This window comes from Phasianus colchicus, chromosome 2 (genome assembly GCF_987193195.1).
Source record: "Phasianus colchicus chromosome 2, bPhaCol1.hap1.1, whole genome shotgun sequence".
Classification (NCBI taxonomy): domain Eukaryota; kingdom Metazoa; phylum Chordata; class Aves; order Galliformes; family Phasianidae; genus Phasianus; species Phasianus colchicus.
The window spans coordinates 10,596,815-10,620,259 of record NC_143437.1 but is presented as its reverse complement, the minus strand read 5'-3'; the positions used below and the strand labels follow the sequence as shown (position 1 = coordinate 10,620,259).

Sequence of the window (23,445 nt, the reverse complement as noted above, 5' to 3'; positions counted from 1 at the left end):
AGCAAGATTTCTGTAACCTGCTAACTGTTACTTGCTCTCCAACTATGTCATCTGTTGTGCATGCTTGCAATAGTTCCTCTCTTGCAGGGGAGAAGATATCCAGGTAAACTGACCTAGTATATCTCAGTCACATGAAGGTCCTGCTTAAATAAGAGGCAGCTGTTTTTCAGCAGTGTTAATGGTTGGAGATTTGCTTATTTGCATAAGATACAGAGGAAGCTGAGGTTGGCCTTTTCCTCCCTGTCTGAATGAAGATAGGGAACTTGCTTTATAGCACTTGCTCCGTGAGCCTTTCCACCTGCAATGCTCACAGACAAACCCATGTGCTTTTTAAAGCTTTCCTCTTATTTCCTTCTACTTCATTTGCCTTGGAAGGTCCTGGTAGGTTAAAGGTGTATTTTAACATAAGCAAAAGAAAAATAGCAAGAAGGCATTTCCTTTGCTGAACTGCTCCTTTTACAAAAATCCAAACAAATATAACAGCAGACGCTTTGAAAAATGTTTTAAGTTTAAAGAAAGTTGTTGTATTTGTTGAATAGTCCTCAGACAGATGGGATAAATGAGATAATTGTGAAAACATTCTTAAAAATAAAAGGATGCCATCAGGTGGAAGGCAAGAGTTTAGGTAACGGTGAAAATTGTTTCTTACGTGTTTTTCAGGATGCAGTGTTAAAAGACAATTTTCCTATAGACAAGCTATTGTCATTTAGTGGATGTTAATTTAATTTTAATGTTAGTGATGGTGTTTGGTCCAAATGTGTGTATTTTCAAAAGAATGAGAATCTGTTAGTCCATCAGGTATTAACAGTTTACTCAGTTTCTTCTATTATTTCTCAGTAATTGGTTTTCCCGAACCCACATGCAATAACATAAGACTGTCTCATTTTCATCCACTATGAAAATACTAGGAGTCTATTCTATTGCTCAGGTTGGAAAAGATCATCAAGTCCAGCCGCAACCTGACCATGCTACTTCAACTCCAGTGTCTTTACACCTTATATGTAAAATAATTTCCATTTGCTACAATAGACACAATGAAGAAACAGGATCTAATATGGTCACAACTTGGAGCTAGGCCCCATTTCTTAGTAGGATGACATGAACTCTGAAATGAGAAAAAGTTCTTGAGCTTTTTGAAGCAAAATTGGTTCTGTGACAACTGATCGTGGAATAGATCAATTGTACCAACCTGTAACAATGAAGAAGTTGCAGAGAAAAAAGATTATAAAATTAAAATATGATTTGACACAAATGACGCTTTTCTTGAATCTTGCTGTAGCAACTCTGTTCTTTCAGCCAAATAAAATGTCACCTTCTTTGAACTTACGTGGGACAGCTGCCAGGAAGTGGCTTTCTAACAGTAGGAACAGAAATCACCAATAAATAATTAATGAGTAATAGCAAGGTAGAGAGGCAGCTTTGTTCTTTTCAGCGTTTGTGGCTTTTTTGCTGTTTTATAACTCACAGACTTGTGGAAGTCAATAGGAAAGCATTGGAAAGCACAGGAAAGCAGCTATTGGCCGCTTTTAATTCTGGTTGTCCAAACTCAAAGCAATTGTCTCACCAGTGTAGATAGTTTGCGTGGTGTTATCTTCAATGTAGCATGCTTAAAATCATCATCTTTCCGTCACATCTACTGTGCAAAAGTAACCGTGGGGCATAGTATGCCTTTGTACACCTTAAACAAGACCCTACTCTAAATATACTTCTCTAAAGTGTTGGTTGTAGCAAGGCCTGATAAAGCTGACAGTATGGGATATGTTGTAAACCTAGCTTTTATACGTACTCTTAAATAACACTTATACTGTACTGACTGTATAACGTATAATGACTTAAAAATGTGGTTTCTGTAAGCCAGGCTGGATGCTTAATGAAAGTGTTCTGCACTGTTCTGTGGCAAGCCTTGGTGCACCCACTGCTCTTTTCTGGCTCCTCAGCTCAGCCAAGTCTGTCGTTGCTAAGGTTCACAGCCTCTCAGGGCTTTAGAAATGCTGGTATAATTAGAGAAATGCTGACAGGCCCAGGTCACTTCATTGTTGTCTGAGATATATCTTCCGTAAAATATGACATTTATTGCCACTCAAAGAAATTCTATACAAAGACCTGCCCTCCTTCATTCTGCTAAATGAAATAAAGAAAGGATATCATGGGAAATGTATATTCATTGCATGTGATGTGGGCATTTAACCTAAAAATTCCATCTGGAATTGGCTTTCATTCTACATGGTTGTGCAGGGAGATAAAATATGTCAGACAGCACAATAGTTCCTATCAAGAAGACTTCACAGGTTGGTCGGTTCTGTTCATATCACAACTGAAAAGAATCTGGCCTAAGATGTGGGTTTTCAGAAGGCTAAACCCTCGCTCTCTGTCATTTGAGAGGTTTTTTTCTGGGAACGTCTGGTCAGTGAAGAAAAGAAGGAAGAGAGAAACTGAATGAAAAAGTGCTCTAAAGTGCAGCCACATTCAAGGAAGGCTGTGAATGATGAAAGAGAAAGGTAGAGTTGAGAGCATTCAAAAATAAAGAAAAGTATAATTAATTTGAAAAAGGCAATAGAAGGAAAAGAGGAATTGAGAAGCTTGTTGACAGGAATTTAAAGAATAACTGAGAATACTTTACTTGTAGCCAGCTTATTTACTGCAATCATTTATTATTATGGGGAATTTTGATTTTTCCCCCCATTCTTTTTGCTTGTATGTTTTATTGTCACTATCACTGTTCTCCCAGTAACTACAAAAGAGTTGCTTTTTGTTCTTTACAAAAAGTGGCAAAGGAAGAGAGCCTTTCTTCCCAGATCAGTGTGCTGGCACTTAGATTCAGGCATGCCTTATTCTTTGCTTAATAACAACACTTGCAGAAATCGTACTTCTGAAGGCTAATGTTACATTTTCCTTGTTGCCCTTTTCCTTGTTTAAAGCCTCATTATTCTCACTAATAGACGTCAGAATAGAATAGGCTGCAAACCTGAACGTTTCAGGACTGGTAGGGTAGTGGGCATTGGCAGACAGTCCCGACCTAGTGAGTGCAATTAGAAAGATGCACGGTAGTAGCATGTAGATACGACTAACTCTTCAATGCGCAAACTCAATAATAACCTCTCCCTTATTTCATTATCTACCTACAGCAAATCCTACCAGGGCAGGAGGAGGAAGGGAGTATCCTGGCTCATCTGAGGTGATTCGTGAATCCAGCAGCACAACAGGCATGGTAGTTGGGATCGTGGCGGCGGCAGCGCTGTGTATCCTCATTCTCCTGTATGCCATGTACAAGTACAGGAACCGAGACGAAGGATCGTATCACGTAGACGAGAGTCGAAACTACATCAGTAACTCAGCACAATCCAATGGGGCTGTAATCAAGGAAAAACAGCCCAACAGCGCTAAAAGTTCCAACAAAAACAAGAAAAATAAGGATAAGGAGTACTATGTCTGATCTCAACATCTAAATGAACGCTTGTATAGAAATAGTCTTCATTTTATCTGAGACATAATACAAACTTATTTACTTTACTTTTTATGAAGCACATTCAAAAACAAACAAAAAAAGACAGGGAATGCAATCAGAAAGGAAAGACTGTTTTTAAAAACAAGCATTTCATGCTCTTGTTTTTCAGAAACGGGAGCTGATAAATTCCCTAACATCCACAGTGTTTTCATTTACTCTGCCTGTCTTTATGTTGCTGGAACAGTTCTGAAAGACAATGATGGCACCACGCATTCATAAAGCAAGGAGTATTACTACAACATCAAGGCACAATATGAAACAAAACAAATTTAAAACAAAACAAAACAGGAAAAAAAAAAAAACAGAAAAAAAGAAGCTACCTATGATTCTGGATTTAGCCAAAGTGCTAGTGCTTTCTTGAGAAGTGAGTTAGTCTTATTGTCAGAGAAGACTGTCATTATATATGGTGACTCAACAAGCAAACATAGACAGTTTGCCGTCTGGTGCAGTGAAGCAGTGATTGGAAACTTGCATTTGAAACAAAGTGCTGGCTTTTCTGAAGACTTATGTAGAAATACTTTCAAAAAGCCCCTTTCTGGTTGTGAGGAAAATAGTACGGAGGCCTTATTTTCAAAAACAAAACAAAACAAAATCTGGAATATAAGGCACATTTCCACAAAAATAAAAAATAAAAAAAGAAAGAAAGACGAGGAAACAAGAGGGCATAGATGCAATCATTGGGAAATTTTCATGCACGCTTAATATGTTATTACATATGTTTATATAAAAACACATCTATATGTGCTTTCTGGACTGTGATAAGTGATGTTTTATAGCCTGTTGTATAGAAAATGCAAACTATATCCGCTCTTCAGCCATTTTTGGTAAACTCAATGTTATAAGTGTTGCTAGGTATAGAGAGTTTTATGACATCTGGAGCAACAGACATACTTCATTTTTTTTGCAGCCATTATAAATTGTCACAGACTTTTTTTTTTCCTTTGATTTTTCTTTTTCTTTTTCTCATTTTAATTTACAGTGTAGTGGTTATACTAAGGGGGACGTGTATGAATGTATATAAGAGTCAGCTAATTTTTTTCTTACCTGTACAGCCTCTATTCTGTTGCAATTAAGTTCTCGTAGTTTGTATGAAAGAAGTGGACTAGAAAGCAAAAATATATATCTATTGTAATTTTTCTTCTCCCTCCTATCCCCATCTCTCGCTCCCGATTATGCATCAATGAAGTTGATCAGAATAGCCAACTTTCCTAGAAATATACTTTCATTAATTAGCTAAATATTTAGAGACTGGTCTTTGGCTTACAGTCCGAGCTTCACTATTGAAGAGCATGGTTTGCCTTACAGGAACCTCTTCTTACAAAATTATGAGAATGATGAGTTTCTTGAGAATCTTAGGAAGTATCATGTAGTGTTGATCTGGCATTCAGTTTTACGAACAACAGTTACTACAGCATTGAATGGTATAAGATCTACAAAGTCCCATTTTAATTATCCAGGCTGAATCTACTGCAGAATTTACCCATTTCTCCAAAAGAAATACTCTCGAGGTGCACGATAGTGTTTTTCAATGGTGGGCATTTTGACACATAAAAAAATATTATTTAGCTAAGTTGATTGTGCAGTATTGCAAGGCATCATAACCAATAAATATAAGTTCATCATGTTTTAAAATAGCAGCTTTTCTCGCATATATAAAGCATTAATGCATTTTAGTTAAATGTATTAAATCTAATGCTATAATTTACATGTTAAAGGGTTGTTTTGATTATTTTTTTTTTACAGTATTATTTTGTTAGGTTCACAGCAATAAATCATAGCGTAACATTTTATTTACATGGAAGTTCAAAGGGAATACATTAGACAGAAAGAGGGTAGTTTGATGGAAATCAACCAAATCATTGGAAGGCCTCCTGAGACGGAATATAGATGTTCACACTTTACAGGCAGGAAGGAGGAATATAAAATCAGCTTTAAACAGCAGGCACAAAACTGGTACAGCTATCTGTCTCAGAGTCAGAGCACTTTAAAAATACATGTAGCTGACACAAAAATGCCTCTTTTGAAGGTTGCCAACCACAACAAGGTGTGTTATGTTGTATTTATGATTTTTTTTTTTTTTTTCAGAGAAATGAGAACAGCTTCACAAAATTTATTCAAAACTCATTTCATAGATGGTTGTTCACCTACGGCATTTAATTCCTCCCACCTTTGCAAGACAGCTGTACTCAGGGAAAGGCAGGGTAAGTTATACTGAGGGTCATTGCTGGGAGCAAGAGACTTGAGCTGGAGGCAGGAGAGAAGTTGAAAGCCAGATGGTGGTCAGTATTGAAAGATTTCATTGCCTGAAGAAACGTGGAAAAACAAGAATAAACCAATGGTAGGAGATAGGACACGGCAGAATATGGTTTGGGTGAGATGGAATGGTCTTTTCTGCTTGGTATTGATTGCATTCATGAAATAGCATGGTTAGGTCAACTTCCAGGCAGTTTGGTAGATTAATCTTTAAATAAATCCATACATCAAGGAAAAAAAGTTCTGCTACTACCATAAGAAACAAACACAATTTTAATACTGTTTCTGAAGGTTCTCCTTTTTCCTCTTTAATTTTGTAATTTAACAAAAAACAAATATGGATATATCAGAAGTGCCAGCAAATGGATTTAATATTCCTTTGTGTTTAAAAACAGCAGCAACAACAAGCAAATTGACATAAAACAACTACCTAACATAAAATTGGATCCCTACTCTATAATAATCTAATTTGTTTGACTGAGATGGCTTCATTTCTATGACTGTATTGTGTTGCCTTTTTTAACAAAACACTAAATAATGTGTGAAACTTTCAACCCTAAGACATTGAAGAGAGGCCCAATGCCCCTAACCTTATAGTGCTTTCTGTGATAGATATTTACGATTTTTTTATTTGTTGCAAGGCCAATTTATTCATTATCGGAAATGCTAAGCAAGTGGAATTTACTGTTTTGTTAATAAAAATGTTTCTTAATACAGATGCTGGCTTGGCTTTTTTTGTTTTGTTTTGTTTTGTTTCTTCCCTCTCGCACTTCGATCTGGGGTACCAGTTCATCTGAGAGCCATGCAAAAAAAGTTGGAAGTGTTATAAAAAATAAAGACATTCATGTCAGCAGAAGCAACCTCAGAACTCTTAAATGAAAACCTTCTATAAGTCTTGTATTCAGTTTGCCCAGTTAGAAAAACAGAAAATCAGTGATGCATTGCTATGCAGAACTACTTAATTTGAAAAATGCCTATTTTTTTCTAATATCAGGAACTTGGAACTTAATATTCCCCTACTCTGCCACCCCTGGACTGAAAAAAGAATTATTTTCCTTTTCCATGACTTTTTCCTCACTGAGAGATGATGGAATATAAGGTACTGTGATGAAGAAAATTGAACTAATTATATTTTCTTTTGTCTAAAAGTTTGCTTAAAGTTAATGGAAAAATGAGCATATTTCAGTTTCTCAAAAACATTCCTCAGTAATTATTGCAAACTTTCAACCACAGCTTATCTGTTGCATGAGTACTTTACTTTTTAGCACGGCATTTAAATTTGTTGCTAACTTCAAGCAAACATCTAATCCTATTGATTTAAGTGAGCATCCAAAGCTACCTAAATGCATTGCAGATGGAGTTAAGATTTTGGATCTGAATTCCAAGAAGAATTTAAATGTATCACCTTTAATCACATCAGTAGTTTATTTGGCTTCAGTAAGATTTATTTATCTGCTTAATTAGGTATAGACTGAAGCATTTTAGATAACACACGTTCAGAAATATCTGGAGAAAATAGCCTCTATCTTCTACTGGTATAAAGCAATTAACTCAACTTACATCCTGAACTACTTTATAGAGGAATTAGTAATTGAGTGTGTTCACATGTGTGTGTTTTAAATAAATACTATTCATTTTATTGACAGACATACTTCATGCACAGCTGAGCTTTAATAATAGTGATTTTTGTTATACTGTTGTATGGAACTGTTGAGGCATGGCCTGAATCACTGATTGAGCACCTGGGGAAAGGACCCAGTCAGCCCTGGGAGCACAGGTGAAGGCAATTCAGCTGTGTGACCAGAGGGGTGAAGCCTGGCTACACCTCTCTTAGATCTCATTTAAGGGCTGACTGCCACAAGAAAAGGATCTTTTTCTGGAGGTCTCTCCTTAGAGAAGCTTTCCCTTCAAACCTAGAATCTCCTGATACAGGTGAGCAATCTTCTTCCCTTACTTTATAGCACCTTTCTAGTGTGCTGGTCCTTTTGTTATCACATCTTTATTGTAACACCTTTCCTATCATGTTGATGTGTCCAATTGCTACAACTAAAGAAAAAAGAAGTTGGACGCTTCTTAACTCTGTGTGTTAATTATTCATTCTTTTTATATTCATAGTGTGCTCTTCCTTTTACTAAAAAAGCTACTGGTCTCTCAGTATCTGCATCATCCATCAACAGTTAACTGTTGTAAGTGGTGGCCTCCATAATCAATCATTACTGCAGTCAAGTAGCTAAAAAAAGTTTCACACAGTGAAAGAAAAAAAACTGCACCAAACCTCTATACACAATGTAGAATGAGGGAAATACAGCACTTATAGGCTGTTAATTACAGCTATGTGTTTGTTAATTCCTCCAGTATGACTTCTTTATAATTTAACAAAGCAGTTCTTAATTTGGGTACCAAATATGATTTTCATACTAATTATAGAAACTTGCTTCTAAATTCAGTCCAGCCCCTGTCTAGCGGTGTTTATTACCATTATGCTGTGATAAAACAGATTTGTCAGTACAATTTCATTTGGAATCAAGGCTGTTTGCTTTGCTTTAAAGCCCTTGTCTGTAAGTATTTTGATGTTAAAATGTTTCTGTCCCTCGTGGGAGGGGGGGAAAGATATCCAGGCTCCATTTAAATCAATTTACAACTTCTGTATGCGAGGCTGATACAATTGCCTGCTAGGCTCTTGTCTATTCCTCTTTTGATTGGTTTTCTCTATCTGTGAAACCACTTTCATGTTTCAAACCAGTTTCCAACTTAGTTTTGTGAGGTGCAAGGCCAAAAGTCATTGTGACTTTCACTAGCTTGTTTTGGAGGCTTCTTAAGGTCTTTGACAGATGTCAGCTGTAAACTCTGTCATCTGGAAAAGATAGTATGTACCCTCTCCTTTCTTAGTTACTCACTACTATACAGGATGGACCGGGCTCTGAGCACCTTGATCAAGATGTAGGTGTCCCTGTTCAATGCAGGGGAGTGGGACTAGATGATCTTTAAAGGTCCTTTGCAACTCAAATGGTTCCATGATTTTTCTAATAATTATCTTCCCTCACTGTTTAGAGCAATTAAATTTCCATACGACAGTACTCCTCCAGAAAATGAGGTTAAATTGTGATGGGCTACTTTAAAAAAAAAAAAAAAAAAAAACATACTATTTACATAAAGATAGACTTAATCCAAAGGATGTGGCATTTTTAATAAGTAAACTGGTTTTAAGTATGGTTATTTCATGTCAGTGTATACCTGAGAGGTTTTAAAGTTCATGACAGCAAATTGTCAACAACAACATGCTTTCTGGAAACAATAGGGACGTTACCTTGTTTGTAAGAGTGCCCAGGAGCTGGCAGTACACATGAACGCGTAGGTTTGGTTACAACAAGTAACTGTAAATGCAAAGGGAAATGGGATTTGGGCAGCCAGAAATAAGTCCAGCAACAGTGGCTGCAGTTAGGAGTGAGTCCATTTGCAAGCAAATAGGCATTTATCAGATGTTATCCACAGATTGGGATGGAGCAGGCTGAGAAAACAGTCACAGCCCGCATGGCTGCATCAGCTTTTCCAGGCCACAGGGGCCCAGCTGCTGCTGAAGGTGCCCTCCAGTGTGGAGGAATGGGTAGATTTTACAGAACAGCTGCTGCACACCCACTGCCATTTTCCAATAACCCTTTTTTGAGTCCTTAATGCAGAGAGCAGTTTGTAGCAGGCTGTGTTACAGAGCTGTAGGCCTTGGAAAGGACCTCTGGAGAAAAGAGTACTGGTTTTCTGTCGTTTTCTGCTCCCCATCTCCTCTGCTAGCAGTGAAGAGGTCTAGGAATTTAATTAGGAGTTAATTAATTGTTTCTTTAAAGCTTTAACTGCCTGTTCCACACACCAGAGAGAAAAAGCTCACTTCTATTGATATGCTTGGATAGGAAAGCAAGGCCTGAAAGCCACCCAGGCAGCTGAATGCCGCAAGGATTAAACTCATCTCACAGCAACACCAATATCACTAATTTTCTGGAAGTCCAGATATCAGATTTTGACCAGACAAGCTTCAGCATGTAGTGTCAAACCTCAACAAAATAATTCACTCAGAGCCCAGCTTCCCTGGAAAACCCCACCCCCTCTGTCAGTTTTCTTGGGGCTTGCAGGTGAGTTTAATTTTTCATTAATTACACCTGGAGAGGTAGCAGAAATTTTACCACTATCAATCCCACCTGGCAGAGGATTTTCCTGCTAGAAAACTGTGAGCTTGCTGTAGTTACAATGCCAGGTCAGCTAATTGTACAGAGAATTTTCTTTAGATTTCAGCGTTACTAGGAACCAGTGAGAAGCACATTGGTGCAGAATTTAAAGGCATCCTTTTGATTTATAGGTGAAGTTCAAGTCACAGGACAAGAGAAGTGTACTCCAAAAATAAAAGCAGACTTTAGCTCATGCTGTCCAGCAAATTCCTATATGAAAGCAGGAGGATTTCAGGTAATTAACTCATTTAAATCTCAGTTTGTTGAAGGCTGCTGCTTGGAAAAAGAGAATTTATGCCTAGCTCTTCTGAAAGCTTATTTATATCAAGTTGCAGGCTGCTTTTAGGGGGAATCTTACAGAATGCAGATAGCACAAATGCAAGTCATTACTTAGACCAGTTTCTCATCTGTTTGTATGGCTTTCTGTAAGTAAGGACTGGAGGATTTGGCTTGAAGTTAGGTCTATGCCTAGCAAGTATCAATCAGTAGGAGCAAACTTCATGGCAAAGCAGTTGGGGCTGAAGACCTGAGCTCCCTGTTGTATTTCAGGGTGTTCTTTAAATTGGTTGTGGATTGGCCCTATGGCTGAGTGCTGTTAAGTTAAGCTACATTAAAGGCATTTGTGGAGCTGATTTTTTTTTTTATGTCAGTCTGGGAAGCGTGTATTCTGCTCAAGCAGAGTTCTCTGTGAAGTTGATTGAAGTGTAGCAATGGAAACTGCTGAAGCTGGAGTTGCTTCAGAACTGTATTTCTGTTTTTTAACAAGACCATTACTGTTGCAGTGCTCTTTGTGTCTTATTATACATCGATGTACTCTTAACTCTTTATTAAAAATAGCTTAGCTTTTTTATATGAAGTACCAGATGATAATTGCTACTGTGCATCCTGAAACTTTTTCAGGACTCTCTCTTTGCTGCTCTGACCTCGATCTTTTTCTTAATTTTATTTTTACCACTTTCCTTTCTTAGTTTCCTTGAATAGGTTAAGAACATGGAAGTATTGTGAGATATAGGCTAGATGAGGAGTCCATGTTTCCAACACTGAGGTCACTAGTCACTTGTAAACTGGTGACTTGTAGAAATACATTATGGTTTCCTCATCAATTGTAGAAATATACAATTGTAGAAATATGTAGACAAAGCTGGGACTGACAGAGCTCTATAAGGAAGAATGTGTTGATCTAGGAGAAATGGTTGAGGCAGGGAAGGATTTGGGCACTCCTTGGAGTGGTAGAACTGCACTGAACAGCCCCAGCCTTGGGAAACTTGACATCCAGATTTTGTGACACGGATACAACTTTAACAAAAGATTTGATGGTCTTTTCTAACCAGTAGTCACTCAAATAAATTCTTTCCGGTAAAGAAGTTAATATTAATCATTTCCCAGTGTTAAGAATATTAAAAGAATATTAAAACCTCAAGAGATTGAGCTACACTTGGAGATATTCACTTGTATTTTCTGCAGGCAGGAAAACTTCTATTTCTTTAAGAATGCAACTTCATCGCTGCTTTTTAAGTATGGAGTGATTGCACTTTTCTCTAGCATACTTTGTTATTATGAACACTTCATATAAGTATTCTGAATAGACATAGTAATTCTTTTAGATTTCTAAGTGTTAGGCATCAAAAATAGATGATGTAGACTGAGAGACTTCTAAATCTGAATTTCTGTAAATAGTCATTCATGTTTTAGTGACTGCTTTTAAGTTTTTCTGAAGCTCAAATCAAATTTTAGTAAGAATGAATTCTTAAATATAGAAAGAAACATCTGTAAACATAAGCTTTTTCAGAAACAGTTATGTTTCATTTGAATGGTTCATTTCAGCAAAAAGAATGTCTTCTGAGTTTTTTAGGTGTACTAAATAATTTCTTGGTAGCACTTACTGTGACTTAAAAATCCCTCAGACTTTGAATTAAAATGAAGTATAGAATCATTGCCAATCTTTCTGAATTCTGATCAGTTACCATGCATTGCATGTCAAAGTTTGTATAAGTGAAGTTGCAGGAAGAGTCTGGTACCTGATCTCACACATTGCTTTTCTGGAGGGCAGCTTTGCCTGTGAGCATGGGCTGTCCCTGCTGTGCTGCTCTGCAGTCCTTATCCATGTACCATACTTATCCATGGGAACCACTACATCGGCTCTGCTGCATGCTGTGGAAGTCTCTGCCTCAAAGGCAGCACTTGGTATTAATTTGCCATGCTGTTTGGAGGAAAGCTCCCATTAACTTCAGCGCAAGCAGAGTTTGCATCTGAGGAATGTAAAACTCTGGATATGTTGACATATTAGAAAATATTCCAAAAGCAGATTGAGAACCCTATGCAAACAACCTGAACACAGAGCATGAAAAAGCCAACCCAAAGAACATAAGAGTCTGATTTCCTGAGATGGACGATAGGCTGTTGTGGAGGCATGACTTACTCCTGTGAAGTCTTTGATAGCTGTTTCTGGTTCAGAAGGAGTGTGAGATGGGCAAGGCCTGATATTGGACAGCAGTAGATAACACAGCCTAACAAAATGAGGACTGAACAAACAGGACTCTACAATTTGAAAACAATTTTGAAAATTGCAGAGATGCTATGTTGTAGAAGCAGAATAAAAATCTAACAGTGAGACTTGATGATAACAGGGTTGAACAGCAAAGAGTGGTGAATGTCACCAGCAGTAGTAGTTGTAATCAATGAGAAAATAAAGAGGAAAGGAAGAGAAGGAAAGGAGACCAACAGCTCTGAATACCTTCATAAACAACAAGGTTTTTATTTCTGTTGTAAGCGCGTAAGGCCCTCAGTTCTTTATACATGTTGGGGGTGTTTGCAGTGCATCAATTACAACTGCTAGATGCAGAACTATAACAGCCTAGGAGTTACAGTGGGGTGGTTCTGGTTGCCCTGAGCTTTGCTGTAGGTGAACTGCTCACACATGGAATTTGATTTGTGAAGTCTCATTTTTCTTCAAATGCTTATTGAACACTGTTAGCTTCTTTGCTAAGCAGCCACATTTCTTTACTACTCCCACTACTGTCCACAAAATTTTTCAAATGAGAAGTGGTTTTTGCCACTGCATGCTTTTTTTTGGAGTTTTTTTGAGGCTGAGAATGAACAATATCAATTGTGTTTAAACATAATGATCCTTCCAGATTCTTAATGAGGCAAACATTTAGGTTTCAAATAATTAAGAATCAGAGTAACAAATCATTTTAATTGCAGTTTTATAATAATGTGTGAAAGTTCACATGGAAGGTTTGTTTCAAACAAATAATATGGGTATTAACACTGCTAGGTCAATCTTTCTGCTGCTACAATGATGTCCATTAGTAGCACTCAAAGTACCTGAACCAGACTACAGAATTTAAGGCTTAATTAAAAGAACAATGAAATGTTAGTGAGAATAGGGGGGAAATGTCTCTTCTTCCCAGCTTTTTCTCTTGGTTAAAATTCAGATTATTGCCTAGATCAATTGCACCAGCATATTGTTGTCATTGTTATTATCTGCTCAGTTTATACCAATGCAACTCCAAAATGGAAAGAGGTCATTATTTCCAAAACATCTGAACTGTTGAAACTTATCTTGCGTTCTGTACTGTCTAAGCTCGTCCACAACCCCCTGTACATACAAGTGCAATTGTAGCTATGCTGGTGTGTTCAGAGAGAAAGGAAGAAGACAGCCACATTACAGTAAGTAAGCTTGTTTGAGCTTCCAGACTCCAAGAATAGGAATCTTCTTATTTGTCCAGTTTTTCATTGAATGCAGTAGAAATGAAAGGAAGTTGATCTTGATTAACGAGCTCCAGTTCAAAGCAGAAGTTTGTATCCACCTCTAAACCACTGCCAAACATCAGCTGCGTTATACATGTTGACAGTGCTGTGTCAAGTTAGCCCAGGGGTAGGGAATTGATGCAACTTCACAGAAACATTATGTCAGCATAATTCTGTAGGTTTTATTGTCATTATTCATTGTTGTGCCAACAAGGACCTGAGCCCAGCAGTGCATGTCCATACCAGTGCAGTTTACAATTGAGACCTTTATTCTGCCAGGTACAATAGAGAAAACTCTATTTCCTACTCTACTTCCTCATGTTTTTATTCCAGAGGGAACATTAAAGTTTGGTTGTTTTCTTTATGGCACTGCAGCACAAAGCAATAGATGTAATCAAAACAGTCTTTCAACTCTTTTTTTTTTTTCCTTTTCTTTAATCATATTAGAGAAATCAGCAGTTCTGTAACAGTGATTCTTTAAGGTATATGCACTACTTCGTTACTACAGCAACAAGCAGCACTGACAGCGTCAAGTTATAAATGAACTGAGGCCTTTTGCAAAACCAGATCAAAATGAAATTGGCCACGACACATCTGCTGTATGAATAGGGGATGGGATTATAAGGTTAACAGGGCAGTTACAAAATGAAGAAGTATCTTATTTTTACAAAAAAAAAAAACCAAACTTTTGTGGTACTTCACAAGCCCTTGAGTCAGAACAGGTGTGAATTTGTACCAAATCTTCAGCAATTAAGTCAGCCTTTTTTGATTTACTTTGTGCTGTTCCAGAAAGGGACGACCCATCTCTTTTTAAGGGATGGAGATTGCTCTCTAATCAAGGGGTAGCATGTAGCTATTTTCACAGCAGTAGAGAAGGCAGTGTTTAAGGCAAGGAGAGGACCTCCCTGAGCATCGTGATGTTAAAAAAAGGTAGTGTAAACTGCTTTATCTTGGATCAGCTGCTTCCTGGCAAAGCAGACCTGCTCTGCTTTTTTTCCTCTACATCCTTCAGGAATACATGTAAAAAAATATATATATATATAAAGCATATTGGGGGGGGGGGGGGGGGGGGAAGGGCAATCTCACCTTTCTCTTTCCTCCTTATCCTTCATTACTTCTCCCTCCCTCCCTAGAAGAGCCAAGGTCTCTATTCTTGAGCTAAGGCACCCTCAGAGTAAATACTGGATTTGAGTTATTTCAAACCCTGATCCCATAAAGACACCTTAATGCAGTCCAGCTTTCAAAAGCACATGGTGAAGTGAGCTATTATGTGCTGAGCTCTTTAGAAAAGCTGACCGTAAGTTCTATTTTATTTACCAAGACCCAGTCTATGCTAGCTTTTGTGATGCAGAAATAGTTTTGTAAATTATACCAATACATCTCCTAGCAGAGAAGCTGCTTATACCGGGCAAAACGAGCTTGTGGCAAGAGACGTTTAAAAGAAATGGGGGATAAAATAACCAGCACTAAGTGTTATATAAGTGTAACCGTATCTAATTTAGCTACAAATGCTGATATTGGGGTTTCTTCCCTTCCTACATCTCTCTCTTTACAGGATGAGAAATGAGTACGTGTCTAGAACACTGCTTTATCAAGGGCAGCTTCGTACTGGCTTTGCTTAAGGAAAAGCAGGGTGAAAGCTAGCAGAGCAGATACAAAGAGCTAAATTGCTGAAATAGAATGCCACTCTGTGTTGTAGTAAGGCCATTGGCTTGAATTGTTACAGAAGCTCATTAAAGCTATTATGTATTTACTAAGCCACTGTAACTACATAGCTCTGAGATTGCCTGAAGAGTTAGGTTTCCTAGCTTAAGTGGTAATGAATGGGGTTGAGTCTCATGCATTTTGCCTTGACTTCAGGGGGAAGAAAACAACAGTGATGGGGAGTGATGTCAACTGAGGAGACAGGTGGTAACTTGTTAAGCCATCATGACTCATCTATGTTAAGTCTTCAACCTGCACTCTTAGCTGCAGCTAGTTAGGCTTCTAGACAGATAAAGAGCTAATGGCAGAGACTGTATGAGAAAAATAACTAGGTCTCCAAATACACTTAGCTACTCAAAAACATGCCTGAAAAAATGCTCAGTTAAGAGACAGCCCTAAATAATTTATTAACTTCAAGTTCTACCCTGCCATTGATTTCTGGCTTGCCTGCATATTAAAAAGTATGTAACATTTCATTGAATTACTGACTCTCAACAAACTGAAACAAACTGGTCAGTTTATGTTCTTAATTCTTTATGTTCTTAAGGACCAGGAAAACAAAGGCGGATCTCTTAATTCTATCAATCATACAGTTCATCCATGCTTTTACAGTTCTCTGTGCTTTTATATTTTTTGCATGGTAGTAGAGTGAATGTTCAGGTGTTGAATACCTCCAGCTCTCATTCAGTTGTAAAAGTTAACTTGTCACAGTTTTAAGGTCAATAGGATCCAAAAATGAATCGAAAAAGAATGATTCCTAGAAAATAGGATTAATTTCATCTAAATCTGCTATATATTTAAAAATCTACATTACAAAATCCAGACCAGAGTTTTTCATAACTTTTTAATAGAAGCGGCACCTTTTAGAGAACAATATGTGAGCCATTTTAGATATTTGCATTTGGAAAACCTAAGCTCTGTTCTCCTCTGCTCCCTGTTAGACTGTAGACACATCACATTACAGGTTTTTACTTTGTTCGGTTAAAAAAAAATACTGCTTAATTGCAACAAGACTTTACATATACCCAGTACCTTTTAGCAAGAAAGTCTCCCAAGATTAATACATAACCCAAGTTGAAGTAGGAAAACAATTGTCCTATTTTATCTAAGGTGCAGAAGCTGTGTTACCTGTTCTTGTACATACATTCATCAGAGGGGGATTCCCTTAAACCAAAAAATGCTATCGTTATGATTGTCCCCAATTCCCTTGCAACCCTGTGGCCAGACTGTTTCCCAGAGGACTACCAGCTAACCCAATGGGAAGCCTGAGGACTCACTTCTCACCTGTCCTAGAAGTTCCTGCCAGTTCCGTAGTCTTAGTCCTTGATCTGTTCCTGATGTTCCTGCTCCTCAGCTGTCCTTTCTTGCAGTTCTTATGATGGTGACTGAGGTAAGAGCTGGTTATGCAGCTGGTGCAGAGAGAAATCATTCAATAGCAATATAAAGAGTGCTTAAGCCCAGAAAAGGCATCCACACTTGTCAGGTTCTGGCTGAAGAATCATTATTTAGGATTTCTCAGAAGGCCTACTATGGAGCTGGTCACTACATCCAAGTTTCCTGAGCCTTGTTCTTAATTCCCATAAATCTTCTTACTATATAGTGTGAATATCTGGAAAAATACTGGGATGTAGAGAAAAAAAGGCCATTCTTCTCTTCTGGAGAGTAGCAAGGCAATAAAAAAGGCAAGTTTATTTCTTGTGTAGTAGAAATGTGAGCATATATAGCCTCAAATCTGAAGACTGATTTAAACTGGGAAGCTTACTATGCCTTGATCAAAACAAACAACATTTCATTAATTGAGCAGCATCACCAGAATGTGCTGAGCTGCCCTTTATCTGATTGCAATGGCTTCTGATTACGCATTGTGGCCTTGGACATGTGGGATTTTACGGGGGGGGGGGGGAGGTGGGAATAGCAAAGACAGCGCCCACCGGGATACAGGATGCTGTATAGCATTCTGTAGCCTTTTCTTCTCCCTTCTTTTACAGTTTCTTCCCTTCTGAGCTTTAAATATTAAACACTACAAGCTTTTCTGCATACCAGTAAACCTGCGGACAGAAAATAGTATAGGTATGCTTTAGTCAGTTACAACTTTCTTCATTCAGTAAACTACTATTTTAAGCATACCCATCTCACGTGTGCATCCTATAAACAGTGTTTTGGTTGGTTTTGTTAAGTTTAAAGCCTTTCTGCATTTGTAGAACAACCTTGTTTTTGTGTTATAAATACCTCATTCACTTTGTAGCAGTAGCTATTTCTGCTTAGCTTTTCTGTCTGTAGAAAAATGGAATAGATCTAGTGAAACTTCTTACAGTTGTAGAGTAAATAAACATTTATTATGCATTTCTTCCTCAAACTTTATGGACTGCTTTGATGTAATTAGCACACAAGATAATTGTCAAGCTGCTTTTTTTGTTTTTGTTTTTTAAAAAAAGAACTTAAGAATTGCCAATAGATATTTTTAGAGAAATGAGAGTCAGTATTTCTCCTTCACTCTTTCCCATAACTTAGGCTATGGGGATAAATGGGTCCAGCACTTAATGTTTGCATAATATGATTTGCAATAACCTTTAAACATCCAGTCATAAAAACCATAAAAAGCAAGTAAGTGAATTTCCACAGTGCTTCCTGGAAGAGGCAGGCAAAAGGTCTTAAATATCTCTCCTAAATGTAGTTCTCTTAGCTGTGATTTTGCTTTCACACTTGTGTCAATGACCGGAAAAGGATTGAGGGCAAAAGATTGGTGCGGATAACAGCATGTGCAGGCCTGAATAATAGAACCATAGAGCGGTTTGGGTTGGAAGGGACCTTCCAGATCATCTAGTTTCAACCTCCTGCTGTAGGCAGGGCTGCATCCCACTAGACCAGGTTGTTCTCTGCTCTGTGTGTTAGCCGTGCCTGGGCTTCTGCCACTTCTTTTCTATTCTGGCATCTCCTTGCACTGACCATTCTAATCCTAGTGCCCAGCCAGCACCACTCCTATTGTGTTGAGCTCTTCTGAATCTTTTCACATACGGGAACTGCAGTGAGATAACCAAGTGACAACGTTTACCAAACACACCTACTCGCAGTCCTAGATACGCATCTTTCCTCACTACTCCTGAGAGCAGATCTGATTCAGCTGATGAAATAAGCATACATGAGCTCACTGAATTTTGAGACCAATTTTGGCTTCTGTTCTCTCTGCAGCTTCTCATATCTTGACTGATTGATTGATTCATCATTAACAACCCGAACCTTTGAATGAAACCAGTGGGAGTCTTGCCATTTTACCAGCAAGAACAGACTGCTGCTTAAGTTTCCCACATGAAAGTACAATTCACTAATGTGTAAAAGGGTAAAATAAAATCCAAGAGACTGAGATGGCTGCTCTTAATGTCAATTTAGTATAGAAAACTTGTGCTGAAGCAACTGTTTGAGTATAATCAGAAATCTGTGGATGGCTTTTATATTTATTTTTACATGTCAATTTCAGTTTGTCTGACTTCATTTTTTCTGTTGATCAGGTGTGTATGGATGTAAGCATGAATGTTTTTTGGTATTCCTTGAGGACTACCACAATCTTCCATTTGCCTCTCCTATGATTGCTCCCCTCTCTCCACCATCTCGTGTGTCACAGTCATCCTTGGGAACACCAAAGATAGGACGTCCTCCCAGGGAGCCATCATCAGCACTGTGATTAAACTGTCAGTCCTTGGGGCACCCAGAGAGAGATGCGTGGTAGGTGGCAGCAAGCACTGGGCAAGCTGTACTGGTATCACAGAGAATACAATCTGAATCTCCCACCTGTCAGAGAAGGGACCTACCACCAGGCTACTGAGGCAGTCTGACTGGCTGTGGCAAGATAGATTTGTTTTAACCCATAAAATTCCAGGCTAGGTTTGAACATAGCGACACACAAAGGTTCTTAGGAATGCAGTTACGTCTCAGATGTTATTCCTCAGTAAGCTTCATCATTTCTTGGTCATAATATCAAGGAGAGATATAATTAGATTTATATTTATGTGCTTTTTGCAACATACAGGGTTATTTTCTGTTCATGCTATTACTGCTTTGGGAGTATAAACAAAACTGATGAACGCATTATTATACCTTTATGAGGGCAAGTTATTCGATGCATGAATGCTAGTGACACTTTCAGTACTGTGCTCACAATGCTTATTCTGATCATAATGGTTTAAATAATACATGAGCTCATGCATATACATACTGTAGCTCAGCTCTTTCATTAAGAGCCTTGCTAAATTCTCTCAGCTAGTCTTCCCCAGTGCTCACGCGTTTTCAGGGTGAAAGTCCTTTTATTTGTCACAGGCAGGTTGCAAAATCTTGCTGAGATATCATTTTAAATTTGTTTGGATCTGCAACCTAGTTTAACAAGGGCAACTTGCTGCCTTTGCTATTCCTCCTGGGAGAAAAGAAGTGAAGCTCATGTGAAGTGTTTTAATGTATGAAAAAGCCATATGAAAGGAAGAGTGGAAAATTGGATTCGGTAATTAAGATTTTGTGTTGAGACTCCAGTGGTCTCTATTCAATTCCCCAGAGTTTCTACAGGAGTTTAGGCAAGTCACATCAATCTTCCTAAGTCTCTGTAAAGTAAGGGTAACAGTTTCCTCTTTTCCTCCTTTGTCTTATTTGTCTCTAAGTTCTCAGGTATGGATTTTCTTTGAATATGTTTATACCTTGCCTAGCATACCATGGCTTTGAACGTATTCAGGGACACATTTTTTTTAATATATATGAACCAAGTATTAGAAAGTAAAATACTGACAAAATTGTATCTTCGGTGCTCCCATTCAGGATAGTCACTTTAAACAAATATGTTGAAGAATGTGTATTTATAGAGAAAGCTCTTGATCCTAATGTTTTTGGACAGAAAAGCAAGATTCTGTGTTGAGAGCAGGATGGGATCTGTGCATTAAATACAGCTGGCACAGAGGAATGAATCCATCTTTCACGTCTGCTCTTGGCTCTGTGTACTTGGGAAGCACTGCAAGAGAGAGAGGAAAAATTCTGGATAGAGGCCTGATGTATGGCAACAGAGCAGGAGTTGGAAGTGACGAGAGAGGAATGCATGCAGTGGGTTCCTACTGGGAGAAGAAGTTGTAGCTGATTTTGTGCTTGTAAAAGAGTGCAGGCTTATGTGGCTCTGGCTTTCCAAAGGGCACCTGCCTGCAGTGTCGGCAGTGCTTCCTGCGCTTGAACATAAACATAAGGCTTTACATTGGAATGGCTGTGAGATTTCTCCTTCCTTCCTGCTAATCTGTGTCTGGTATTCCTGTGGAAATGAAAGTACCTGAAACAAACCAAACACTGGCCCCTACCCTGACAAAATCAAATTACTGTAATGAAATAGAATTTTACATCATGAATCACTGGCACCTATCAGACCATAACATTGCAACAGGCTGCTAATGAAGCACTGCTGTTCATCACCTGGTGTAAGTATGCAGCTTCTTCAGTTCAAGACTATTTCAAGAGATGCTGCTGTGACCTCAGAAGCCCTTCAAGGAATACAACTGTATGTAGGGGTCATTCACAAACAGGCAAAACAAAGCTGGGCTGTTTGCATGCTGCAATAATGTGTCCATAGAGCTCCTCTGTGTTCACAGGGAGTACAACACGGGGCACAACTGGAAGCTGTGTTTATGAAAGTGTTCCTGGTTCATTAGCTGTGATTGACATGTTAGGTACACCTGCATCCCTATTAAGTCCTGACACCATCTATTAGGGCAGAGTGACCTCCCTTCTGGGCAGCAATCATTATCACTCTGCTATTAAGAGAGGCGGATGGTGTTCACCTGGACCACACATCAATTCCTAGTGTCTTCTCTGTTGTGCTACATTGTAAGCTACTTTTTTTTTTTCCCTGAGAATCTGCTGTTTCGAAGGTACAACAAAGCAGAGATGGTGAGTAATCCTGAAACTGAGGAATTTCCAGTCTGTTTGCTGCTACTGTTGACCCTGCTCAGTGCTGTACAAGATCTGAAGAACAAGTTTAAAACCAGACGGCTTTGAGGCTTCCTTGCAGTTCTTGGACAGTTCTCCAAGGAGTTCATGTCATGAGCATCAATAGCTCCAGTGGTTTAGTTAGAAAGTGTCCTGTATCCCATCCCTCTTCAGGATCCTGCCACGCTGACATACGCCAGAAATAAAAAGCAAACCTGTAAGGCCATGTACCAAGGGAGACTGTAAAAATGAGAGTCCATGAGGGCAGGGCTCTGCTTAATGCCTGAAATAACCCAATATCTAGTTAATCTCAGGGGCCTGTGGGTTCAGTTCAGGACGTGTTCCCTTGTTTGATCAGACTTTTCTTATTTTACCATGCGTGTCTTCTCTGTGAGGTTAACTCTATTATGTACTTCCATTTTAAAGCACAAGAGGTTTTGGAGTATCAGATCCACAGTTAATGTATTTCTCCAAGTTGTCAATAGCATGTATCTCTGGAAATAGTAAAAGAGCTGTAGAGGAAACGAGAAGTTTGCACAGTACTGATATGTTTAGAAAGAGGAGTCTGCTCTAGCTGTGAGAAAATCGGGTCTTTTTTTGTTCAGGACAATCTGGAAGGGAGAAAGCCCTAAAAGGAAAAAGCATGGTAGTTATTTGTAATGAATGTCTTGCTATCCATCTTACATTGTTGGCTGTGGGTCTGATTGCGCCGCTACTGAAGTTGTGTCCAAGCTTGAACAACTTTAGTGGCACAAGGCCTTGAAAGAGAGTACCTGTCTCACATATTTTTTTTGTAACTCATTATACAGCATTTGAACTAGTTGATTACTGAGGGCTATTTTCTATCTACCCCCATACTTTTACTCTTACCCTCGATTCATGTATAAGTAATGCTCAGGAAGCTTATTGCAGCTGATGTAAGGTAAGAGAGGCTCTGCCAGCCAGTCTGTAGCTGCCACATGCCATCCTCTCCAAGCTCTTTATGTTATAAATATTTCTTTTTAATACCTCAAAGAGAAATACTCTAGTAATTATAGCAGCAATTTCCTTCCTTAGCTTTACTGTTTCTTCTCTCCCGCGCAGATTATTTCATTTAAGCTGATATCCTGAGCAATTATAGTACAACATCATTTGAGACGTAATCACCTCTGGCTAACCTCTTCTGGATCCTTTGGATATAAATGCGTTGGTGTCTAAGCATCCCAGAGAGAACAATTCAGTGAGAAAAACTGATATGAAATCTAATATTTCCCAAGAAACTTGGTCAGGCGTAAAGCACAACAAAAGCTCTCTGTTACGAGGCAGGGAATATCAGGAGAAGATATTGCATTGATTTTATGGGCAGAAAAAATAACTATGATCATCTATTCCCATCGCCTGCAAAACACATGCCAGTATCTTGACTGCAGCCACTGCTACAGCCTGCAGTGGACCACATCCAAAACCCTGTGAAGGCACTGGGGAAAAAACAAAAAACACTTTTGGCTTCACTGAGAACTTTGGATCAGGGTCAGTGTGAACAGAAGCCCAGTAGTATAGCACAGCTGTGGGGAATTCCCTGGCTCACATGGAGCAGGGATCATCTGCCAGTAAATGGGGAACATACGTAGCTTCCTGCAGGCAGGACAGTGCCTCTTCCACTATTTCTTCCCTGGCTGTTGCTGTCCTCACTGAGGCAGGAAGCAAACTCAGGGAAAATGACCAGGGAAGAGCTATTTTCTGCTTCCACACTGTCTGCAGCCACTGCCTAGGGCTGCTCTCAGCAGCAATTGCTGAACACCTGGACAGGGGAGCTTTCCTCTTCACTGTTGTAGACATGGATATTTGCTGGAGTCTGGACTGCTCATCTACCTTTCTGCTTAACAGAAAAAAAACCAAACAAAACAGAGCTAGTTAATTTTTTGGATAAGGAATACCTTACAAAAAGTTGAGAAATTTGAAAGGTTTTTGGGGGTGTGTGGGTCATTTGAGGGGAAAAAAATAAGAGTCAAATCACAACATCAAATTGACCTAACTAGACTTGGGGAAACATGCAAACAAACTAAAATAAAAAGAACTCAGAAGTGCTCC

At 38.6% G+C, this 23,445-nt stretch overlaps 1 protein-coding gene and 1 long non-coding RNA gene across 26 annotated transcripts in view; both read left to right on the top strand.

The window, feature by feature from the left end:
• Nucleotides 1–6,468, top strand: part of NRXN1 (neurexin 1) — a 641,583-nt gene extending 635,115 nt beyond the window's left edge. For all 25 annotated transcript variants that reach the window (XM_090134782.1, XM_090134781.1, XM_090134773.1 and 22 more), the window contains one exon: nucleotides 3,126–6,468. In XM_090134782.1, the coding sequence (XP_089990908.1) occupies nucleotides 3,126–3,433 (308 nt within the window). In that variant the 3' untranslated portion in view covers nucleotides 3,434–6,468. The remainder of the gene's footprint in view (nucleotides 1–3,125) is intronic.
• A 958-nt stretch (nucleotides 6,469–7,426) lies between these two features.
• LOC116233105 (uncharacterized) lies at nucleotides 7,427–18,861 on the top strand. The gene is made up of 3 exons (XR_004167894.2): nucleotides 7,427–7,690; nucleotides 10,104–10,207; nucleotides 18,619–18,861. It is a non-coding gene; the product is annotated as an uncharacterized LOC116233105 (long non-coding RNA).
• The last annotated feature ends 4,584 nt before the right edge of the window (nucleotides 18,862–23,445 follow it).